Here is a 21,976-nt window from a genome sequence, read left to right as displayed (position 1 = left end):
ACAATAAGTGCTGGGTAAAGTATGTACTAGACACAATGTGCATATTACTTGTCTCTGGAATTAAATCTAATTTATAAGTATCACCCCTCCCCCCCCCCTTATTTCTAGAGCCCACACTAGGGTTCCACCTTGGTGAATTATTTTCACCACATATTCCTGCAATTTACTTATGATATATCAATGTTTGAACAGCTATTGCAATCGGACCTGCGTGTCCGATCCTTTTGTTTGTGGATGTTTGAACAGGGGTCCTGTGTCCCCCCAAGTGTTACCTTTCCCTGCAATTTATCTACGATATATCAATGTTTGAACAGCTATTGCAACCGGACCTGCGTGTCCGATCCTTTTGTTTGTGTATGTTAGATCAGGGGTCCTGCGTGTCCCCAAATGTTACCTCTTATTCTAAAACCGAATAAAAATTCATAAAAAAAAAAATAAAAAAAAAGTTAGAGGATGGGATAAGACTGTTCAAGGCAGGGATGACAGAAATCTCAGTTTGGTATAATATTTTACTTAAAAAACAGGGGTAACAGAATTTAAACAAATGTCAGGTATTCTGGGGAAAGTATTTTCCGGAGATTACAACGGAAGACATAAACAAGAATTATAAAATTTTAGTGAAAACTGTCAAGTCACAGGCTTGGAGAGAATCGCATATGCGACTTTTAAACAACACCTATATTACTCCTGCAGAATTATTGAAGTGGTCCCCAAGAGCAAATATATGCTGCTCTAGATGCTCCCTCCCAAAAGCAGATATAATACATTATATGTGGTCTTGTCCTAAGATTAGAGACTTCTGGAAAAAAAGGTCATTTTTGGTTAAAGAAATTTGTTCATACAGAATTAGTTCTGGAAGCCAAGTATATTATATTTCTAAGTTTTGATGGAAGGAGTAATATGGACTTAACAAACACAGCGATTTTATTGGGAAGGAATATGATTTTGAGATCCTGGAAAGATAGGGCCAGTATAAAAGAATTTACTAACAGAATACTTACTCAAATAAATATTGAATCATATGACTCGGCATTATCTCAGGAGAAGAGGATTAAAGGTTTTTTGACACAATGAGGTAGAGTCATTTTGACACTTCCAATAGGTAGTCAGAAACAGCTAGTTGCACAATTTCAAAAATCTGATTATCTGTCAATGGCGGTTTTAACAGGGATTTTCCTGAACTATTGGATTGAGTAGAAGGACAGAGAGGGGAAGTAGAGGGAAGGGAAGGAAAGGGAGAGGAGGAGAAAAGGAAGGAGAGGAAAAGAAAAAAAAAGAGATTTTTTTTGTTTTGTTTGTCTTCTTATATATATATATGTGTGGGGTCATGGCATGTGCAAAGAACCGAAAAGGTGGTTATGTTGCCAATCAAGTAAGGTATGAAGGTATGACATGGAAAATATTGTCATGGCTGTACAATGTAATTTATAGCTGCATGTAAATATAATTCTAATAAATAGATAAAAAAGGGACAACTGAGACGAGTATCTGGAATTCATCCTTCAAACATATTATCAAGAATTTAAATTCTTTACCCACTGAGCTAGATAATTTATTTCTACATGATCTTCTACACTTCACTACTGTGGTACAGGTATATCATTTAATTCCCCTTCTATGACTTGTAATTAGGACCTAGGATGGCACGCTCACAACTGATTAATATGGACCCATTTATCTATAAAACTATCAGTTTTGGAGATCCTTATTTTATAGGCAACTGGAGATATTTTCTCAGTAATGACAAAAGGACCCTTCCATGATGGAAGAAACTTCTTCTCCTTAACCTGATCTCTTCCAAAATTATTAAGGTAGACTTTATCATTCATTTCATATTCCTTTTTGGAAGTTTTAAGATCATAATAAGTTTTAGCAGCAGTTGCGGCCTTCTCTATGTTCCTTTGAGCAAATGCAAAAGCATATTGCAGCTGTTTTCTTAAGTTTTCTACATACTGATGCGTAGTGGCAGCATTTATTAAATTCTGGTCTGATGTACAGTACAGTAAATGCTGAGGTAGAATTATTCTTCTACCAGTCATCAATTCAAAAGGTAACATCTTAGTAGCACTACTTGGGGTTGCTCTCAATGCCATTAGGACCAGAGGCAATTTTACATCCCACTCCTTACCTGTTTCACTCAAAAACTTTTTGAGGATTTTCACAATGGGCTGGTTATAACGCTCTATACCACCACTAGAGGCTGCTCTATATGCTATGTGGAGCTTTCTTTTAACCCCTAGTATTTTCCACATCTTGGTCATTACTTTGATAGTGAAGTGGGTCCCCCGATCAGATTTGATTCGCTGGGGTAAACCAAATCTGGAGAACACGTGGTTGATGAGCAATGCTGTGCATGTTTCAGTACTATTATTAGGTGCACTGATGCACTCTACCCATTTAGTGAACAGGCATGTTACTGTCAACATGTATCTGTTACCTCTTGATGACCTAATTACTGGAACAATAAAATCAATTTGTATATCTGACCATGGCAGAATCCCCCTTTTCTGCAATGGTGCTCTATGCGTTGGCGCTTGTGGGTTGGAATTGTGGAGAGATTAAACAACCTTGACAGTAAGTTTGAGCATCCTTCAACATATGCGGCCAAAAGGCATAGTCACACAATATTTCATATGTTAATTTGGCATTACGATGGCCAGATGTGGGAGCATCATGGGCATGTTGAAGCATGAGACCTCTGAACTGGTTAGGTACCACCCATTGTTGGATACCTGCTTTGGAGGTTCTAATTAACAAACCATCCTGTAACTTGAATTGTGATTTTGATTTCATTAAGATTCTAAGATCTTCCTTACCAATACAATCATCTTTTGAGATGGGGTTGTTTTCAGGATTTTCTATGTGTTTATAGAAAATACCTATAATGGGGTCTTCTCTTCGACTAGTGATCAGATCATCACTAGGAAAATCCTGACTCCATTGTACCAGGTTAGGCTCATTTCGTTGTTTGGTCTGGTTTCTCGTAATGGCCTCTTCCTGAATTGCACCCATTAAGTGGTCAATATTAAGGAACTCTCCAGTTATGGCTCCTTGTTTGGCTAATGAATCTGCAAGATCATTGCCTTCCTTATCAGGACCTTGAATTCTAGAATGACCATTTGCCTTTTTCCAGTGTAAGGTTAACCCATTTGAAACCACTAGATTATCAATCTCGCAGAACAACTTGCCATGTTTGACTGGTTTGTTGTTAGTTTCTGCATGCATTTCTTTTCCAAGTTGGCAGGTATTCAACAAAACTGTCACGCACATAATTTGAGTCAGTAATGATCACAAATTCATGAATACTTTGTTCAATAGCTATCTCAATGGTTTTTAGAGTTCTGTAACTTGACTCGATCTTGGTCCAATGTTGAAACCTACAGAAAATTTGGGGAATCCATTTGCCCAAGTTATACCAATGTCAGCGACTAATCTGCGCTCATTTTCAATAGTGGCACGGTAATATTAACCATCAATATATACCCAAGGTAATGTTTGACAATGGTCCTCATTGAATATTTTATATGGGAAAGCAATTGTTCCTCCAGGAAATCATCTTCTAATATCTCTTCCCCATGATCCTTAGCAGTACAGTCATGGAGCTCAGCAAGCACCAGTGCGACTGAATTCTTTTATTTTGTTTATAGCGAATTTCTAAAGGCCAGCCTTGTAAGGAAAGAGTCCAAGCTGTTATGCGACTATTGGACAGGTTGCCATCTCTTATTCTCTCACTTTGCAGATATAGCAAAGGCTGGTAGGCCGTTTCTACAATAATTTTGTATATAGCTGCAGAAATTTTGAAGAGCCCATACAGTAGATAAGAGGGCTTTTTTGCAAAAACAAAATTGTTTTTCTACTGGGGAAAAAGTTTTGCTCGCATAACAATGACTTTGCTTAAATTATCATGCTTTTGGTATAAAACAGCACTCATTCTTATATGTGTGTAACCTGTCTCTAAGTAGAAAGGTTTACCACCTTTATGGTACGCTAGTGCTTGAGTGAGATTTCTCTTCAGCTCTCTTATGGCTGTCTCTTGAGCTTCACCTCAGAGCAATTTAACATCCTTCTTTAGAAGATGTAGCAGTGGTTTAGCTAATTCTGCATAATTATCAATACATTTCCTAGAATAATTTGTCATACCCAGGAATGATCTTAATTCCTTTAAGTTAGTTGGGTTCTTAGAATTTATTATAGCTTCCACCTTTTTCTTCTGAGGATTTAACCCTTCAGAAGTGACTTCATGTCCCAAGAAGTTCACATGGTTACGGCACCATTGAGATTTTTGTAGGGATAGTTTGACACCTGCCCTTTTAAGTTGGCTGAGGTGTTTAAGTTCTACAATGTGTTTTTCAAAGTCTGTGCTTTTGATTAACACATCATCAACATAAGACAAAGTCCCCCTTTCCAGTGCATCAGGCATAGCCTTATTCATGAATACAGCAAATTTGTGTCCTGAATTTATTTATCTAAACGGAAGTCTTTGGAATGCATATTGGACCTTTTGGAAGGAGAATGCAAGCTTATACTTGTCTTCCTCATGTACCTTTATGGTCCAGTATCCCTGCACGCAGTCAATGACAGTGAATATTTTAGATCGTGGAGACAGGAAAGAGAGAGCGCCTAATAGTGCAATATCGTACTAGCGAATCAGGAACAAAACAATGACAGTAACATTGGAAAGGTACTCACAAAAGAGTTGGCACTCACAAGTAGTGCATACGGGCCGCTGACCTTTGACAGCAGTCAGTACGCTGGGGGATCTATCCTATACAAGATCCACCTCAGATGGGTATCGTGAATGCTGAAGTGACGAGGATTTCTTTGCACACAGGATGTGTGTATTGTAGGTACGTCGGCGGTCCCAATCGAATGCTGCAGTAAAAGGAATTCCTCTGCACACAGAATGTGTGTGTTGAAGATACATCTGCAGTCCCAATTGGTCAGCTTGGTAGGTGTTACGAATCTTTAAACACACAGTGTGTGTGAAACGGTTCGGTGTTTTAACAACAAACAGTCTATGTGACTTTTTATGTTTATCTCCCTGGTTGAAATACTAAGGTAGGCTCAGGAGCGTGCAGGTGTCTTGAGTACTATTTGCACTGTTACTGTTTACAAATATACTAAAAAACAAATATATTTTAGATCCCTGCATCTGCGCTAGGCACTGGTCAATGTATGGTACAGGCCATTGTCCATTGGGCTTAAGAATACCTAGAATAGTATTATTATAAGAGCTATGCACCTGTCTGATGATACCCCTTTCTTCCAAGTTCCTTACGATTTCTGCAAGAGCATCATAGGAAGCTAAAGGTCTGTATTGTTTAACAAATACAGGTGATGCATTGGGATCAGTTTGGGTTCTTGCAATGTGCAGGTCTGTAGTCCCACAGTCTTAAGAATCCCTTGCAAAAATGTCCTGGTATTCCATCAGGAGTTGTCGTAGCTGTTGGCATTCTCCATCACTGGAACAGTCATTAGCTAAGGAGATTTGCTCTTCGACTATTTGCTGAAATCCTGGAAAGATTTCAGGCTGTCCTATCTCATAGGCTTCTTTCAACCTAGAGGTGAGATCCCCTTGATTATAATTTACATTGCCCCCATAATTCTGAGCATTGGGGTATTCTTGTTCTTTGATCAGCTGATCAAATACTAGGGAGGTTTCTTCAATTTTACAGATGCCTTCTTCTGAGCTAAAGGGATAAATAGACTGAATTGTAAACAATCCCTCTGGCATAGATGCAAAGAATTGTTCTATTAACTGTTCTTCAATTAAATATCCTTCAGGTATTACCCCAATTATATTATTCTGGAATCCAAAAGTGTAATAACTCGATTCCACCTCATATCCTATGGTAGTTCCATTGGATAAGGTGATATCCTGTGGGGTCATGTTATGCACAATAACATGTATTGGAATATTTCCAATATTTACCATGGGAGTATGGGTCATTGTGATATCCAGATTTTGCATTATATGGGAGATGCATATTAGCGTTTCAGAAGTTTTTTATTTCTGACCCCTTTTTACCTGTAAGGGTAAGATAGATTTATCAGCCCCAGCAGGGATTACAATATCATTAGACACCTGCATATTCACAGCATATGGCAATTGCTGATTTGATTTCAGGGCTGCATTTTCATCCAATATATATCTGACTACGGGGATTATTTAAAGCTAAAAACAGGTGCTTCACTGATTTATTAACTATGGAGATAGATAATAAACATTTAGCTGTGACATTATAGCTTTCAGACTTGTCATCCAGTTCATGGACCCAGTGATTTTGGGGAGAAAGATGTTTAATTACTTTAGGTTCAGCTATCTGTGCCAATAAGCCTTCACTTATATAGATAGCTTCCTGTTTTAAGCTTAATTTAGCATACTTGGTTTTTCCAAGGTCATGCACTTGCAAAGGGATAAATAGATCATCTCTGACTTTCTCAATTTCTGCGAGGAATTGCGAGTGATCTCCCGCTTTAGGGGACTTAGGGTCCCCTTTATGGAGAGATATGGTTAATACATTGCCATCTAGGGAAATATTGGATATCTTTCCAGGCGGAATTTTAAAGTATGATCATCAGAGCCACTTAGGGAAGTCTGATCATCTATCTGCAGGATAGTTACTTCAGATACAGAGTTATTCCTGAAATTAATCTGTACAGCATCTGGCTTCTCTTCCACCACGTGACAGTTATGTCTGGTGTGAGGTATGCTGGACCGCTCATAATTAATAGGTCTTTTGACTTGTGACCAGATTATATTATTTATGCAATCAATTATGGTACTTAGTCGCTTAAGAAGATCAATATCTATTGACAAACGATCAGTTGGCAGATCCACTATAATGACAGGGTGTCTTATTACCCTGTTCCCCTGCTTTAGCTTTAAACATGCAATACCCCAGACTTTGAGAGAGTCACCCCCAACACCTATAAGTGAACCATCAAATTCCCTGAGTTTAGGTTTGTGGGGCGTTAACTCTGTTAGCTTTCTATAGTACATTCAGCAGAGATTTGAGCTATCATTGTTACCAGATTACCATTTTCTGGGAGTTTAAATATTATATTCAAATTTGGATTTTGTTAAAAATAGAGTCACCTACTATTCAGGAATTATTCTGGCCGTGAGATTTTCATTTTTTCCAACTCATTTCCTTAAGCCATTCAAGTAGGCATATGCTAATTTTAATAATTACCTACGTACCCTCTGTTTTTAACTCATAAATTAAAATTTAAGTTTTATTTCTTTCATTCTTTACTTCAATATTAATTATTTTTCTACTAAACGTTGTGAGTGCTACATTTGTACTCTTTTTTTAAGTTCTTTACTGATTTGTTTTGAAATATTGATCAGTACAAGCACTATCCTCTGTGAGATAATTACTACTCAGTAGCCACATATACGGGAAAGTTTATTTAATCATAAGTAGTGCCAATGGTATTTCCTTGAAACTTTCTATAGTACCTGTAAGACAAAATAGTTGCTTGAGATCCAGTATCAATTAATCCCATTATACGGTTGCTGAATCCTGGATCTAAGTCACCACATAATACCTCCCTTCAGATTCAGACATAAAGTTATCATATTTAGACACTTGTGGACTTCGCCATGGTTTACTTTAATTTTTTACATCACCTGACGCGGCACAATCCTTATTGAGTGCCTCCTCTGTAATAGGGATAATGAGTTTCCTGCGTACTGCAGTTATGCAGTTACTGCAGTTACGGGATACTTCCTCCTGTAGGGATTGTTCTACGCGTCCATCTGTGGGAATAATACTTAGGGACAACTGAAAAATAGGAAAGTCATTAATACTTCCAGACTCGGTACACCTGTCATCACATTCAAGCCTTCTGTTGCTGGGCTGTAGGGAGAGAATTCGATTAGTATCATTTTTAACAATCATTATCCTATTCGGTATTTTTCTCCCCTTAGATAATATCTGAGTATTTATGACTGTGTATGTGGCCCACTGTTGACCACTGGCTGTACCCCTAAAAAAGTATTATTCGGTTGCTGAGCTGTAAACGCTTGACTCATATTAGCGAATTGTTCGCTCAACCTATTTAACTGGGTACTAAGCTGATCTACTTGATTGTACAAGTTACCTCCGCCACTGGGCCTATCTCTTGATGCCCCATAGTAGTGATTCCTGGACCATTGGGTCCCCTCAGAATCAGGGCCGCTGTTTCTATCCTGACGTGGTTGCCCCTGGGGCTCAGCTTGTCATGTGTTACTTTCTTGGGGTGCACTATTTAACTGGGGTGACTGGTTATAGCACTGCGGAATCTGTTGGCGCTCTACAAATAACCGATAATAATAATAATCCTGAGAATATCTGTGCCACTTATTGTATCTACCTCTATGGGGATACCTGTTACCTTGTGGGTATTCTTCTCTTTGGGGATACCTATTTATCTGGTCATGCCCCCCATTTTGGATATATTCCCTCTGCGCCTCAGCCCTTGGTGGGGGAGGGGCAGACTCAAAACTTTGTGGGCTAGGCCTGTTTTCTCTGGCCACTTCTGCATAAGTCTTCTTTTTGGACTCTAAATTGAGGGGGCTAGGTGACACCCTAGTTTTAGCCACTACTTTAGGGTTGGGCTTTTTCTCTCTTTTAACCCCATGGTCATTGGCTTGCTGTATGGCATATAATTTTGTACTTTCCCTAATCAGCCAATCTAATGAACAGTTTTCATCAAAGTCTCTAGCCAAATTTACTTTGATATGAGGGGGTAAGGCTTAATAAAATAAATTAACAAATTCTGAGCTCTCAAATTTGGGATAATTTTCAGCCATACTGTAAGCTCCTTTTAGTGCAGAAAGGAAATCGATTGGACTTTGATTTGCACCACATTTCAAATTGTATACAGCTGCCTTAGCAGCTGCTACAGTGCGATATGGCCCGAACTCCTTTTTGCACTGTTGCTTTATTTCACTCCAAGAATTAATATATTCATGTCTTTGAGTGAAGCAAAGTATTTATGGTGCTTAGACTCAAATACCTATGGCAGAAATTCAATTTTAGATTGCCCATCATTTTATATTTAATACAGCTAAAACATTTTCATAAGCCTCTAAATGATAAATTATGGAAGTGGTCCCCCTTTTGGAAAATGGGTATACTGCTTTACTTAGGAACTTAATTATTATAGGGGTGTCATACACTTTATTAAGTACATTACCGGATTTCATTGGGACCTTATTGTTTGGGTTAGAGCACCTTCTATCTGTCCTATCTTTACTATACTAGGCTATAATTTGTTTTGTTTTTTGTTTATCCTCCTGTCTTATATTTTAAAACTCACTTATGACCCAGTCTTAATTGAGTTAATAATTTCAGCGTTAGTGTTATTATTTGAAGGCTCCTTATTGCTGCTGATTTGTCTTTCTAATTCATTTATTTCCTGTTCATGTTCTTTTTCAGCCCTAAGATATCTTGTTATTAAGGTGCTAAAAATAAATACACAGAGCGCCTCCTAAAAGGCTAAGACACTAGTAGTGACAAGATTATTTAAATAAAATATGTTGAAATTCTATAGGGGTATATAAAATATTTTATAAGCTACTTATAGCTAAAATATACAAACAAGATACAAAAGTGGATCCACTTAAAATTAACAATAAAATATGCATATATCTATATAAAAAATAATACAATTGTGGTTAAAAACCACAACAAAACTTAATCACAAAATAAATTACAATAAAACAGCTGTTAACTGATAAGCTGGTTGATGGTTGGATAAAAAATCTAAATATATAAAAACATCAATTTACTGAGTGGGTGTCCATAAATATGTAGGTCCCAAACTTTAAATTCTTTCCATAGAGTGAATGTCCAATATGAAGATTCTATTTTAAAACAATTATCCTTATATATCCCTCGATAAACGGTGAAATGATGAAGTGAGTAAAAAAAGAAAAAACGTAGTGGTTTTCAAATCAAATTTCAAAAATTATTGTGAGTATCCAAAAAATCCTGAAAAGATGATGTGATGAAGTGGACGTGAATAATCAAAAATGTGTGTACACAAAAAAGAAAAAAGAAAAAATCTGAAGAAATAATCCAAATGAATATTTAGGATGTTTTAAAGTGAATAACACACTTATAAAGTGACCCTTATGTGAATACAAGATATGAAGAGATGCTCCTAAAAAGTTATTCCTGTGTGTAAACGATGAAAAAATACAGAAATGGATCCTATGTCTCAGGGATCAATTCATTCAAAGATATACCATATATGTCAACGCGTTTCGGCCCTAAGAACTGGGCTTTTATCAAGACTAAGTTTTATTTTCGTTTTGGCCCTTTTCATAATCTTCTTCTAAAGCATTTAATTTAGGCACTAATTTCTGATTATATTCATTTAGGGTAGAAATCTTTTTATTAACTTCTAGACTCTCTAACTTTCTGTCAATAAAGTCTTCTTCAAATTCTCGCAATGAATAATTTTCACCCCTCAGCTGTTCCAATTGTACGTTCTGTCCTGCAATTTGGCTTGACATCTCACGGCTCAAATACATTAGGATCGGCCAAGTTTTGAAAATTATTTACTCACGCCCTTTTAATTCTTTGCATTTACTAAGCTTCAGTAAAACTTGGTATCATTTTTCCTTCTTCAACCCACATATCTTTAACTAAACCTTTGGCCTTATCCTTAAACCCCTTGATATAAGTGTATATATCATCCCCAATATCAAGCCTGTTCCTGAGGTGGTCATGGCCTCTATTTTAAGAGTCCCTGCCTGAACCATTTCATGAACAGAGGATCTTGGGGAGGGCACATTTTCATCATGTACAGATGCGCTAGAGTTGCTTTTTGTTGAAGACATAGCTACTTTAGTATGGTATTTAATAAGATAAAACTGGTTGTACTTTTACTAACTGGCCACAAGATGGCGATTGTGAGTTGTGCCATAGAAGTGAACTATTTCTTACATTTTATCTTTCTTAGAATTTTATATATATATATATATATTCATTTATCTAATCTGTGAGCTATACTTCATAAATTGAATATTAATGTTGTATCTCACAGCGCTCAAATAATGTTCCTACTGGCTCCTGGGTAAAAATGGTACCTAGCTAGCCCTTAGATTGGAGTAATATTTATGTTAGAAGACCTAGGAGCGCCTATCAGAGGCCGAGGAAATAAAATCAACAATATATAGCTAAGTATAAACCCTGTTGGTCATAAATATCTGATAAAAATATATAAAAAAATCGCTCTGTGACGGATCGAAAAACTCTATTGGCTTAACCAAGGTTAATACAAATTTAATAAATGACAGATTGTGTTAAAATCATGGATCCATGGTACAATATATTCACAAATAGCATAAAACAATGTCACAAAATACATAAAGAAATATCATAAAATATAAAATATATTAGCTATGAGTAGGTATGGTTGGGAAATGGTACTCCCTGCGAACAATGTGAAATGTCCAAAAAAACACTGAGAAAAAATGTGAAATCCCTAAAAAGTCAAATCGATGTGACAGTGATCCAAAAAAATGATCGAATGAGTGATCAGAAAAGTGATCAAAATAAATGTTCAAAGCGAAAAATAGAAAAAAAATGAGTGAAACGTGGAAAAGTTAGTGAATAAATAATTCCAATATAAAAAATCAAAGAATAAAATAAGGTTTGTGTCTATTATTTAATCCTCCTTATGTGTGTCCTCATAAAGTCGATACAGGTGTTTATGTGATAGGTGAGGGGATGTCCGGTAAACCCTGGGTTCAATCCCTTAATCCAACCTGTAAAAGAAATATGAAATAGTGCAATAATGCTAACAAATAAACAAGTAGTTAAGAAAAGTGCTCACCAATTTCTGCCAACGCGTTTCAGCCCTTATCTGGGCCTTTTCAAGACTATAAAATGGTGTATAATGGTGGCTCTATTTAAGACTGTTGTTATCCAATCAAAATTATCGGTATTTTGGCGCCAATTCTCCTATTGTTCTATTGTGACCCGGAAGGGAATATATGTATCTTAGTTTATTTCCTGTTCATGTTCTTTTTCAGCCCTAAGATATCTTGTTATTAAGGTGCTAAAAATAAATACACAGAGCGCCTCCTAAAAGGCTAAGACACTAGTAGTGACAAGATTATTTAAATAAAATATGTTGAAATTCTATAGGGGTATATAAAATATTTTATAAGCTACTTATAGCTAAAATATACAAACAAGATACAAAAGTGGATCCACTTAAAATTAACAATAAAATATGCATATATCTATATAAAAAATAATACAATTGTGGTTAAAAACCACAACAAAACTTAATCACAAAATAAATTACAATAAAACAGCTGTTAACTGATAAGCTGGTTGATGGTTGGATAAAAAATCTAAATATATAAAAACATCAATTTACTGAGTGGGTGTCCATAAATATGTAGGTCCCAAACTTTAAATTCTTTCCATAGAGTGAATGTCCAATATGAAGATTCTATTTTAAAACAATTATCCTTATATATCCCTCGATAAACGGTGAAATGATGAAGTGAGTAAAAAAAGAAAAAAAGGTAGTGGTTTTCAAATCAAATTTCAAAAATTATTGTGAGTATCCAAAAAATCCTGAAAAGATGATGTGATGAAGTGGACGTGAATAATCAAAAATGTGTGTACACAAAAAAGAAAAAATCTGAAGAAATAATCCAAATGAATATTTAGGATGTTTTAAAGTGAATAACACACTTATAAAGTGACCCTTATGTGAATACAAGATATGAAGAGATGCTCCTAAAAAGTTATTCCTGTGTGTAAACGATGAAAAAATACAGAAATGGATCCTATGTCTCAGGGATCAATTCATTCAAAGATATACCATATATGTCAACGCGTTTCGGCCCTAAGAACTGGGCTTTTATCAAGACTAAGTTTTATTTTCGTTTTGGCCCTTTTCATAATCTTCTTCTAAAGCATTTAATTTAGCCACTAATTTCTGATTATATTCATTTAGGGTAGAAATCTTTTTATTAACTTCTAGACTCTCTAACTTTCTGTCAATAAAGTCTTCTTCAAATTCTCGCAATGAATAATTTCACCCCTCAGCTGTTCCAATTGTACGTTCTGTCCTGCAATTTGGCTTGACATCTCACGGCTCAAATACATTAGGATCGGCCAAGTTTTGAAAATTATTTACTCACGCCCTTTTAATTCTTTGCATTTACTAAGCTTCAGTAAAACTTGGTATCATTAGTTCCCAATGTAAACAAAGTTTTTAAGGCTAACGCCAAACTCGTGATCAAGCCGTGTGTTTTTACAATTTTACATAATATACACCTATCACCTTGTTTACATCAAACTTTATATATGGATACATATGCCAACATTGGTTTCTGGTAGCGCCAATAATAGCCAACTGTCATATATATATATATATATATATATATATATATATATATATATATATATATATATATATATATATATATGTTATTGCATATACTTAATTCCATATTTAACTTATCTATACATTCAAACATGTGGTTATTATATACACTGGTTATCAGTAGTGATGTCGCGAACAGTTCGCCGGAGAACAGTTCCCGGCGAACATAGCTTGTTTGTGTTCGCAGCGGCGGCCGAACATACGCGATGTTCGATCCACCCCCTATTCGTCATCATTGCCTAAACTTTGACCCTGTATCTCACAGTCAGCAGGCACATTCCAGCCAATCAGCAGCAGACCCTCCCTCCCAGACCCTTATACCTCATGGACAGCAGCCATTTTAGATTCATTCGGAAGTTGCATTGCTAGTGAGAGGAGGGACAGTGTAGCTGCTGCTAATTTAATAGGGAAATCGATAGCTAGGCTAGTGTATTCAGTGTCCCCTACAGTCCTGAAGGACTCATCTGATCTCTGCTGTAAAGACAGCACCACAAAAAGCCCTTTTTAGGGCTACATCAGTCGTTTTTTGTTTTGTTTTTTTTCTTTGTAATCTAATAGCAGTTGCCTGCCTGCTACTGCCAGCCTGTGTGTCAGGCTCACAGCATATACTGTGCCTACTTGCTCAGTGTCACCACTCATATCTGGTGTAACATTAGTGTAAATTTTAAAACAAAACTTTTACATCAGTCTGCTAGTGTAATCTAATTTCAGTTGCCAGGCCAGCCTGCCACTGCCAGCCTGTGTGTCAGGCTCACAGCATATCCTGTGCCTACTTGCTCAGTGCCACCACTCATATCTGGTGTAACAGTAGTGTAAATTTAAAAAAAAAAAACCTTTTACATCAGTTTGCTAGTGTAATCTAATAGCAGTTGCCTGCCTGCCACTGCCAGCCTGTGTGTCAGGCTCACAGCATATACTGTGCCTACTTGCTCAGTGCCACCACTCATATCTGGTGTAACATTAGTGTAAATTTAAAAAAAAAAAACCTTTTACATCAGTTTGCTAGTGTAATCTAATAGCAGTTGCCTGCCTGCCACTGCCAGCCTGTGTGTCAGGCTCACAGCATATACTGTGCCTACTTGCTCAGTGCCACCACTCATATCTGGTGTAACATTATTGTAAATTTAAAAATAAAACCTTTTACATCAGTCTGCTAGTGTAATCTAATTTCAGTTGCCAGGCCAGCCTGCCACTGCCAGCCTGTGTGTCAGGCTCACAGCATATACTGTGCCTACTTGTTCAGTGCCACCACCAGTCATATCTGGTGTAACATTAGTGTAAATTTTAAAACAAAACTTTTACATCAGTCTGCTAGTGTAATCTAATTTCAGTTGCCAGGCCAGCCTGCCACTGCCAGCCTGTGTGTCAGGCTCACAGCATATACTGTGCCTACTTGCTCAGTGCCACCACTCATATCTGGTGTAACATTAGTGTAAATTTTAAAAAAAAAAACCTTTTACATCAGTTTGCTAGTGTAATCTAATAGCAGTTGCCTGCCTGCCACTGCCAGCCTGTGTGTCAGGCTCACAGCATATACTGTGCCTACTTGCTCAGTGCCACCACTCATATCTGGTGTAACATTATTGTAAATTTAAAAATAAAACCTTTTACATCAGTCTGCTAGTGTAATCTAATTTCAGTTGCCAGGCCAGCCTGCCACTGCCAGCCTGTGTGTCAGGCTCACAGCATATACTGTGCCTACTTGTTCAGTGCCACCACCAGTCATATCTGGTGTAACAGTAGTGTAAATTTAAAAAAAAAAACTTTTACATCAGTTTGCTAGTGTAATCTTATAGCAGTTGCCTGCCTGCCTGCCGCTGCCAGCCTGTGTGTCAGGCTTACAGCATATACTGTGCCTACTTGTTCAGTGCCACCACCAGTCATATCTGGTGTAACAGTAGTGTAAATTTAAAAAAAAATTTTTTTACATCAGTTTGCTAGTGTAATCTAATAGCAGTTGCCTGCCTGCCTGCCACTGCCAGCCTGTGTGTCAGGCTCACAGCATATACTGTGCCTACTTGCTCAGTGCCACCACTGGTGTCCCCTGTGCTCTCTGGCCAGGGAGCAGGACACACAGATACAGGCAGCATCCTCAGTGCAGTAATATAATAGGAGCATCTTGTGGGTGGAGCATTTTCTGTTACCCCAGGAAGTGATTGCACGCGCAGTGACATCAGTGAGGACAAGGAACGGGACATGGCTAGCTTGGTATCCAACCTTGTGCAAATGGGGAGTTTGCGGTTGTGCAAATGGAATGTTTGCTGTTGTTTTCGGTGCGTTAAATGGGGAGTTTGGTCTGTCACTGTGAAGCAGGCGTAACCCTTACAGTACCTGAACGATACAACATCATACCTGATGTTTTAAAGCACGTTATTCCAAACAATTTAGGAATTTTAGGTGATTTATGCCCTTTATGGATTAAAAACAGACTCTGCATCAACTATGTAATTTTCCATGGGAGTTTTGCCATGGATCCCCCTCCGGCATGCCACAGTCCAGGTGTTAGTCCCCTTGAAACAACTTTTCCATCACTTTTGTGGCCAGAAAGAGTCCCTGTGGGTTTTAAAATTCGCCTGCCTATTGAAGTCAATGGCGGTTCGCCCATTCGCGAACTTTTGCGGAAGTTCGCGACATCACTAGTTATCAGTTAATTATTTGTACAGCAATTTGATGTAACATTTTTCTTATACATTTTAAAATTTCTTTCCTGAAAGAGCTTAGGAATTTCATGTCTTTTTGCTCAGATGTGGGGGTAGACTGTGTCTGAGTTGGCCCCTAAGCCAGCAGGCATCTCATTAACATATGAGTGTGGCCCATAGGTTTGTAAATCTATTCACAATAGTTTCTAGACAATGGGACTCCACCTGTTTCTCTTTTATGTTTACAAACAGCAGGGGTTCTTCCTGGCAGAAGTCTTGTTACCTTCTCTTGGACAAATGTTTAATTTTCTCAAATCGTGTCTATAAGGTAAAGTCCTAAAAACAAATGGTGTAGCTTGAGACTGGATGCATCAAAAGTTTTAACAATCGGGGGGGGGGGGGGGGGCTGAAGAGGAAGTCTTTTGAAAACAGGTTTCACACCTTGAAAAAACTTTTGCAATTTTAAAATATAGTGTTTCTGTTATAAGAAATGCAATATTTTTCCCTGTGTCTATGACTCCACAAGCCCCTTATACATCCAGCATTACTTACTTTCTCCATTACAACTCAACTCATTTATACTTTCATACCCACCCTCTCTACCAACCCCTCAAACTTATTACACCTGCAAGTTCTCACCCTCCTTCATGCACATCATACACCCATAATAATTTACTTGTACAACTCCTAAATGCTCACTCTTTCTGTATCACCTCTGATGCCTTTCTTTTTCTAACCTTCATACACCCCCTCATCACTTTCAGGATTTTTTGTTTACCCCTCCATACCACAGTTACCCTCATCTGCCCAGTGCCACTCTATCCTTCCCCTGCTGTTTCTCTCATCTCAAACTGGAGGATTTCTTACTCATGATCTGGTCTCTGATCAGAACCCCTGATGTTAAATCCATTGCTCACACGTTCCTTTTATATAGAGCACTTACTGCTGCCGCTGCATGTTATACTCTAAAACTTATCCTCCTTACGTGGGGTTGAAGCTACAAGCCCCTCAGAGTCACTGTCAGTAGCAGATCCAAGAGCAGCATGTATAATTGAGCTCCTACAGATTACATTAGCTGTTTTTGCTTGCTTCTAATATTGTGCTAACTAGAAGAAGGCTAGAAGTATTATGGTTGGTTCACAGTCGCAGATGGTCAATAGGAGTTGTCAGCACTTTGCTTTGGAATAAGTTGGGCACATATCATTACTTACAATTAAGATCTGGATGCTAATGCTGCAGTTGAAATGGGCATTTGAGCAAAGGATACTTATCAGGGTTGGAGTGAACTGTTTGCAGGTAAAGAATTGCCCAGAGATGTGATCCCTAAAGTAGGTGTCATGTATACAAAGGCCTGGATTGATGCTTGGCTGAAGAGTTTGTGGGAATGGCATGTAATGACCTGGTCTGTTTTGATCCTACCTTTAGCCATTGTGAGTAGTGTCTCTATGGGAATGTCAGCACAGCTTATATTTTTACTGCCAACTACACATGATGCACTCAGATCACTCTGTGAGTAGTCCTGGCTGACTCCTATGGCGCAGTCTAAATTATGTTGCCTAGTGCCTACGGACTGGAGTGACTCAATGTCAGTGTCAGCCTCAGGCTTCTTGTCATTCATAGGTGGAGCCCACCCTTGGCGGGCCCCCCTAAGTGCCAGACTGCTTGGCCCTTGCTGGCCCAGGGCTGAATTGCCCGAGTTGTCAGAGTCACAGAATGATCTAAGTGCATCATGTGTGTGTGGTTGGCAATAAAAATATATGCTGTGCTGACACAGACACTACTAAAAATTGCATGTTGCATGCTGCAATAATACTCGTTAAGCTCTCATGGATGTGGACAGTGGATGAGAGTACTTACCGTCAGCTGGCAATCAACAATGGCAAGGTTTCTTGTTGAGTCGTCGGTCCGGGTCTCAGCCTCTCTCTTACTCATGGTGCGACTGCATGCACTTCTAGTTTTTTCTGTTAGTTGAGTTCCCAGCTTCTCCTCCCACCTAGGCAGTGAGCAGCTGCTCTGCCTCTTCCTGTACTGTGCAGCTGCGCATTGGGCAACTGCAGTCATGTTCTCCTGGTTCTGTCAATTACCAGGAACGTGACCAGCACTGATTGGCTCCCTCCCAAAGAGGCTGTTATGAGAGCTGCCTCAACTGGAGGCTTATAGCATGTGCAGAGCTTGCAACCACCAGTGGGTGGTGCTGGTGCTCACGGCTCATAGCCAAAACAGTGAGCATATTGTGCAATGGTGAGAAGCAGACCTGCTCACTGCCTCTCTCCATAGCTTAACTTTGTACAAAAAATATTTTTATCTTTTATTTTAAAATTATTATTAAACACCCAATAAAAGCCTCCTCGGACTGCACATCCCTGATGCCATGTTATTTTATTATTATTATCAGTTATTTATAGAGCTCCAACAGGCTCCACAGCACTAAAGACATGGATCTATTATGCAAGGTGACAGTTATGGGAGACAAAGGGATAGAGGGCCCTGCCAAGAGTTTCACTGTCATAAATCATCTCTCATGAAGGTGAGCTAGGCTCGTAGGCTTACATGCTAAGGGGGTTCAAGGGGATAGCTAAAGGAGGATGGGGACTAAGATAGAAAAATGTTAGTGTATATTATATGCATCCCTAAACAGTAGAGTCTTTATATAAAACAATGGGAGCTGACATGTAGGTTACTTTCTCTGCTCAGGCCAATTAGGGACAGTTATAAATAGGTCACTAGAGTGTGCAGCCAATGGCTGTGTGGAATATAACAGTGTTCTGCACTTCCATTTCTAACAAGAACTAACATTTTTCATTTTATATTACCATCTCAAAGTGTTTAATGTCGCTTAAAATTCCAGATACATGTAAGGATAAAAGTTGTGCAGTTATTTTAAAGGTTAAATATTGTTTGGTGAACACTTAAACAAAATATAAGCCACTATATAAATAAAAATAATAATATATATTACTTATATGTATTTTTTGGCAGATCGTGGTGGTAATTCGAAATCCAAAGGATACAGCTGTGTCATTTTTCCATTTTTATAACAATAGCCCACTGTATCCCTCCTACAATTCCTGGGATACCTTTTTTCAAGACTTCGTAAGCGGAAAAGGTATTTTAGCAGTTTTATCTTTTTGTTGAAAAATAATAAGTTTTGTTTACTTTTAACATTTCATTGTAGGGAATCCTCAGTATTATTGATTTGTCTTACTTTTACTTTAAATGCTTATAGTTTTAACCTTTGTTTAAAGGGGGTTAAACACATAGTAAAAGTACAGCTCTGGAGCAGCGGAGAACTGATATCCCTCTCCTGAAAATATTGTTCTTACTGCATATGATTGACATCATCCCTTGTAAGCGCATTACTAATAAGTTGTCATTCCCAGTTTTGGACACAAAGTTTTTACTTAGATTTGTACTATAATACATCCTTGCAGTTAATCTATCCTGAATTTTAACTAATCTTTTAAATCTGGTTATTTTAGTTGCTTGGGGATCCTACTTTGATCAAATGGTTGCTTGGAACAAACACATTGATGATGACTCTGTATATATAGTAACATATGAAGAGATGAAACAGGTAAGTTTTCTGTCTCACTAAATATACAAGTGCTCACTCAATCTCACTATGGTTCAGTGAAGCCTCTCTCTCTTTTCTCCTTGTCTCAGACTAAATTAATGGAGTTAGTACAGTATAGCAGAAGTAAAATTCCCCAGAATGCTTTTCAACTTTAATTGGTGTAGTAACAGTATAAACCGTGAGGTTCTAATGTTATTTTATAGATCACCCAATGCAGTCCAGAGATACTGGGACAACAATAAATCAATTATAAACTGTTGATATAGGTCCACTAACATTTAAGTGTCAATGCAGTGCCTGCTTCTTGTGAACCTATAACCACTGAAGGAACATTCAATGTACAGCAGCATTCTCGGCTCCCTCAAATTAGATTCTGATGAAGGGCATCTGTAAGGGAGCTTGTTGGGAAGAAAAAAAGAAATTGGATAAATAACCATAGAATCCTGACTTTATAAAACAAACAATAGCCTTGTACGATGAATCTATCTTCACAAATCACTACATGTGCTTAGTATCCTGCTCAGAAACCTTTGCTTGAATATAGTTGATATATACAGGTAGTGCAGAATTATTAGGCAAGTTGTATTTTTGAGGATTAATTTTATTATTGAACAACAACCATGTTCTCAATTAACCCAAAAAACTCATTAATATCAAAGCTGAATATTTTTGGAAGTAGTTTTTAGTTTGTTTTTAGTTTTAGCTATTTTAGGGGGATATCTGTGTGTGCAGGTGACTATTACTGTGCATAATTATTAGGCAACTTAACAAAAAACAAATATATACCCATTTCAAATTTTTTTTTTACCAGTGAAACCAATATAACATCTCAACATTCACAAATATACATTTCTGACATTCAAAAGCAAAACAAAAACAAATCAGTGACCAATATAGCCACCTTTCTTTGCAAGGACACTCAAAAGCCTGCCATCCATGGATTCTGTCAGTGTTTTGATCTGTTCACCATCAACATTGCGTGCAGCAGCAACCACAGCCTCCCAGACACTGTTCAGAGAGGTGTACTGTTTTCCCTCCTTGTAAATCTCACATTTGATGATGAACCACAGGTTCTCAATGGGGTTCAGATCAGGTAAACAAGGAGGCCATGTCATTAGATTTTCTTCTTTTATACCCTTTCTTGCCAGCCACGCTGTGGAGTACTTGGACACGTGTGATGGAGCATTGTCCTGCATGAAAATCATGTTTTTCTTGAAGGATGCAGACTTCTTCCTGTACCACTGCTTGAAGAAGGTGTCTTCCAGAAACTGGCAGTAGGACTGGGAGTTGAGCTTGACTCCATCCTCAACCCGAAAAGGCCCCACAAGCTCATCTTTGATGATACCAGCCCAAACCAGTACTCCACCTCCACCTTGCTGGCGTCTGAGTCGGACTGAAGCTCTCTGCCCTTTACCAATCCAGCCACGGGCCCATCCATCTAGCCCATCAAGACTCACTCTCATTTCATCAGTCCATAAAACCTTAGAAAAATCAGTCTTGAGATATTTCTTGGCCCAGTCTTGACGTTTTAGCTTGTGTGCCTTGTTCAGTGGTGGTCGTCTTTCAGCCTTTCTTACCTTGGCCATGTCCCTGAGTATTGCACACCTTGTGCTTTTGGGCACTCCAGTGATGTTGCAGCTCTGAAATATGGCCAAACTGGTGGCAAGTGGCATCTTGGCAGCTGCACGCTTGACTTTTCTCAGTTCATAGGCAGTTATTTTGCGCCTTGGTTTTTCCACACGCTTCTTGCGACCCTGTTGACTATTTTGAATGAAACGCTTGATTGTTCGATGATCACGCTTCAGAAGCTTTGCAATTTTTAGAGTGCTGCATCCCTCTGCAAGATATCTCACTATTTTTGACTTTTCTGAGCCTGTCAAGTCCTTCTTTTGACCCATTTTGCCAAAGGAAAGGAAGTTGCCTAATAATTATGCACACCTGATATAGGGTGTTGATGTCATTAGACCACACCCCTTCTCATTACAGAGATGGGCATCACCTAATATGCTTAATTGGTAGTAGGCTTTCGAGCCTATACAGCTTGGAGTAAGACAACATGCATAAAGAGGATGATGTGGTCAAAATACTCATTTGCCTAATAATTCTGCACTCACTGTACAGTAGTGGTATCACTCCACCTGCATCATGCCCTGTCCTTCTTTGTAAACCCCTACAAACCATGCTCACAGTTTCAAGAAAGTACATAGATTTCCATTTACAATATAGTAACAGGGGTTCCAAGATGGCCACCATATTTCTACTGTTAGGCTGCGCATATCATCTAGCACGACTTCCCCAAAGGGGAAGGATTATTAGAAATGCTGGTCATCTTTCACCTATATGGTTGCTGGTTCAG

General features: G+C 38.1%; 1 protein-coding gene across 1 annotated transcript in view; it reads left to right on the top strand.

Moving 5' to 3' along the window:
* The window catches only part of LOC128655681 (sulfotransferase 6B1), a 91,756-nt gene that overhangs the window by 40,962 nt on the left and 28,818 nt on the right, over positions 1-21,976 (top strand). The window contains exons 4-5 of the mRNA XM_053709264.1: positions 19,026-19,152; positions 19,526-19,620. Of these exons, the coding sequence (XP_053565239.1) occupies positions 19,026-19,152; positions 19,526-19,620 (222 nt within the window). The remainder of the gene's footprint in view (positions 1-19,025; positions 19,153-19,525; positions 19,621-21,976) is intronic.

The sequence above is a fragment of the Bombina bombina genome, chromosome 4, assembly GCF_027579735.1.
Source record: "Bombina bombina isolate aBomBom1 chromosome 4, aBomBom1.pri, whole genome shotgun sequence".
Classification (NCBI taxonomy): domain Eukaryota; kingdom Metazoa; phylum Chordata; class Amphibia; order Anura; family Bombinatoridae; genus Bombina; species Bombina bombina.
This window is presented reverse-complemented; position numbering and strand designations above follow the sequence as displayed.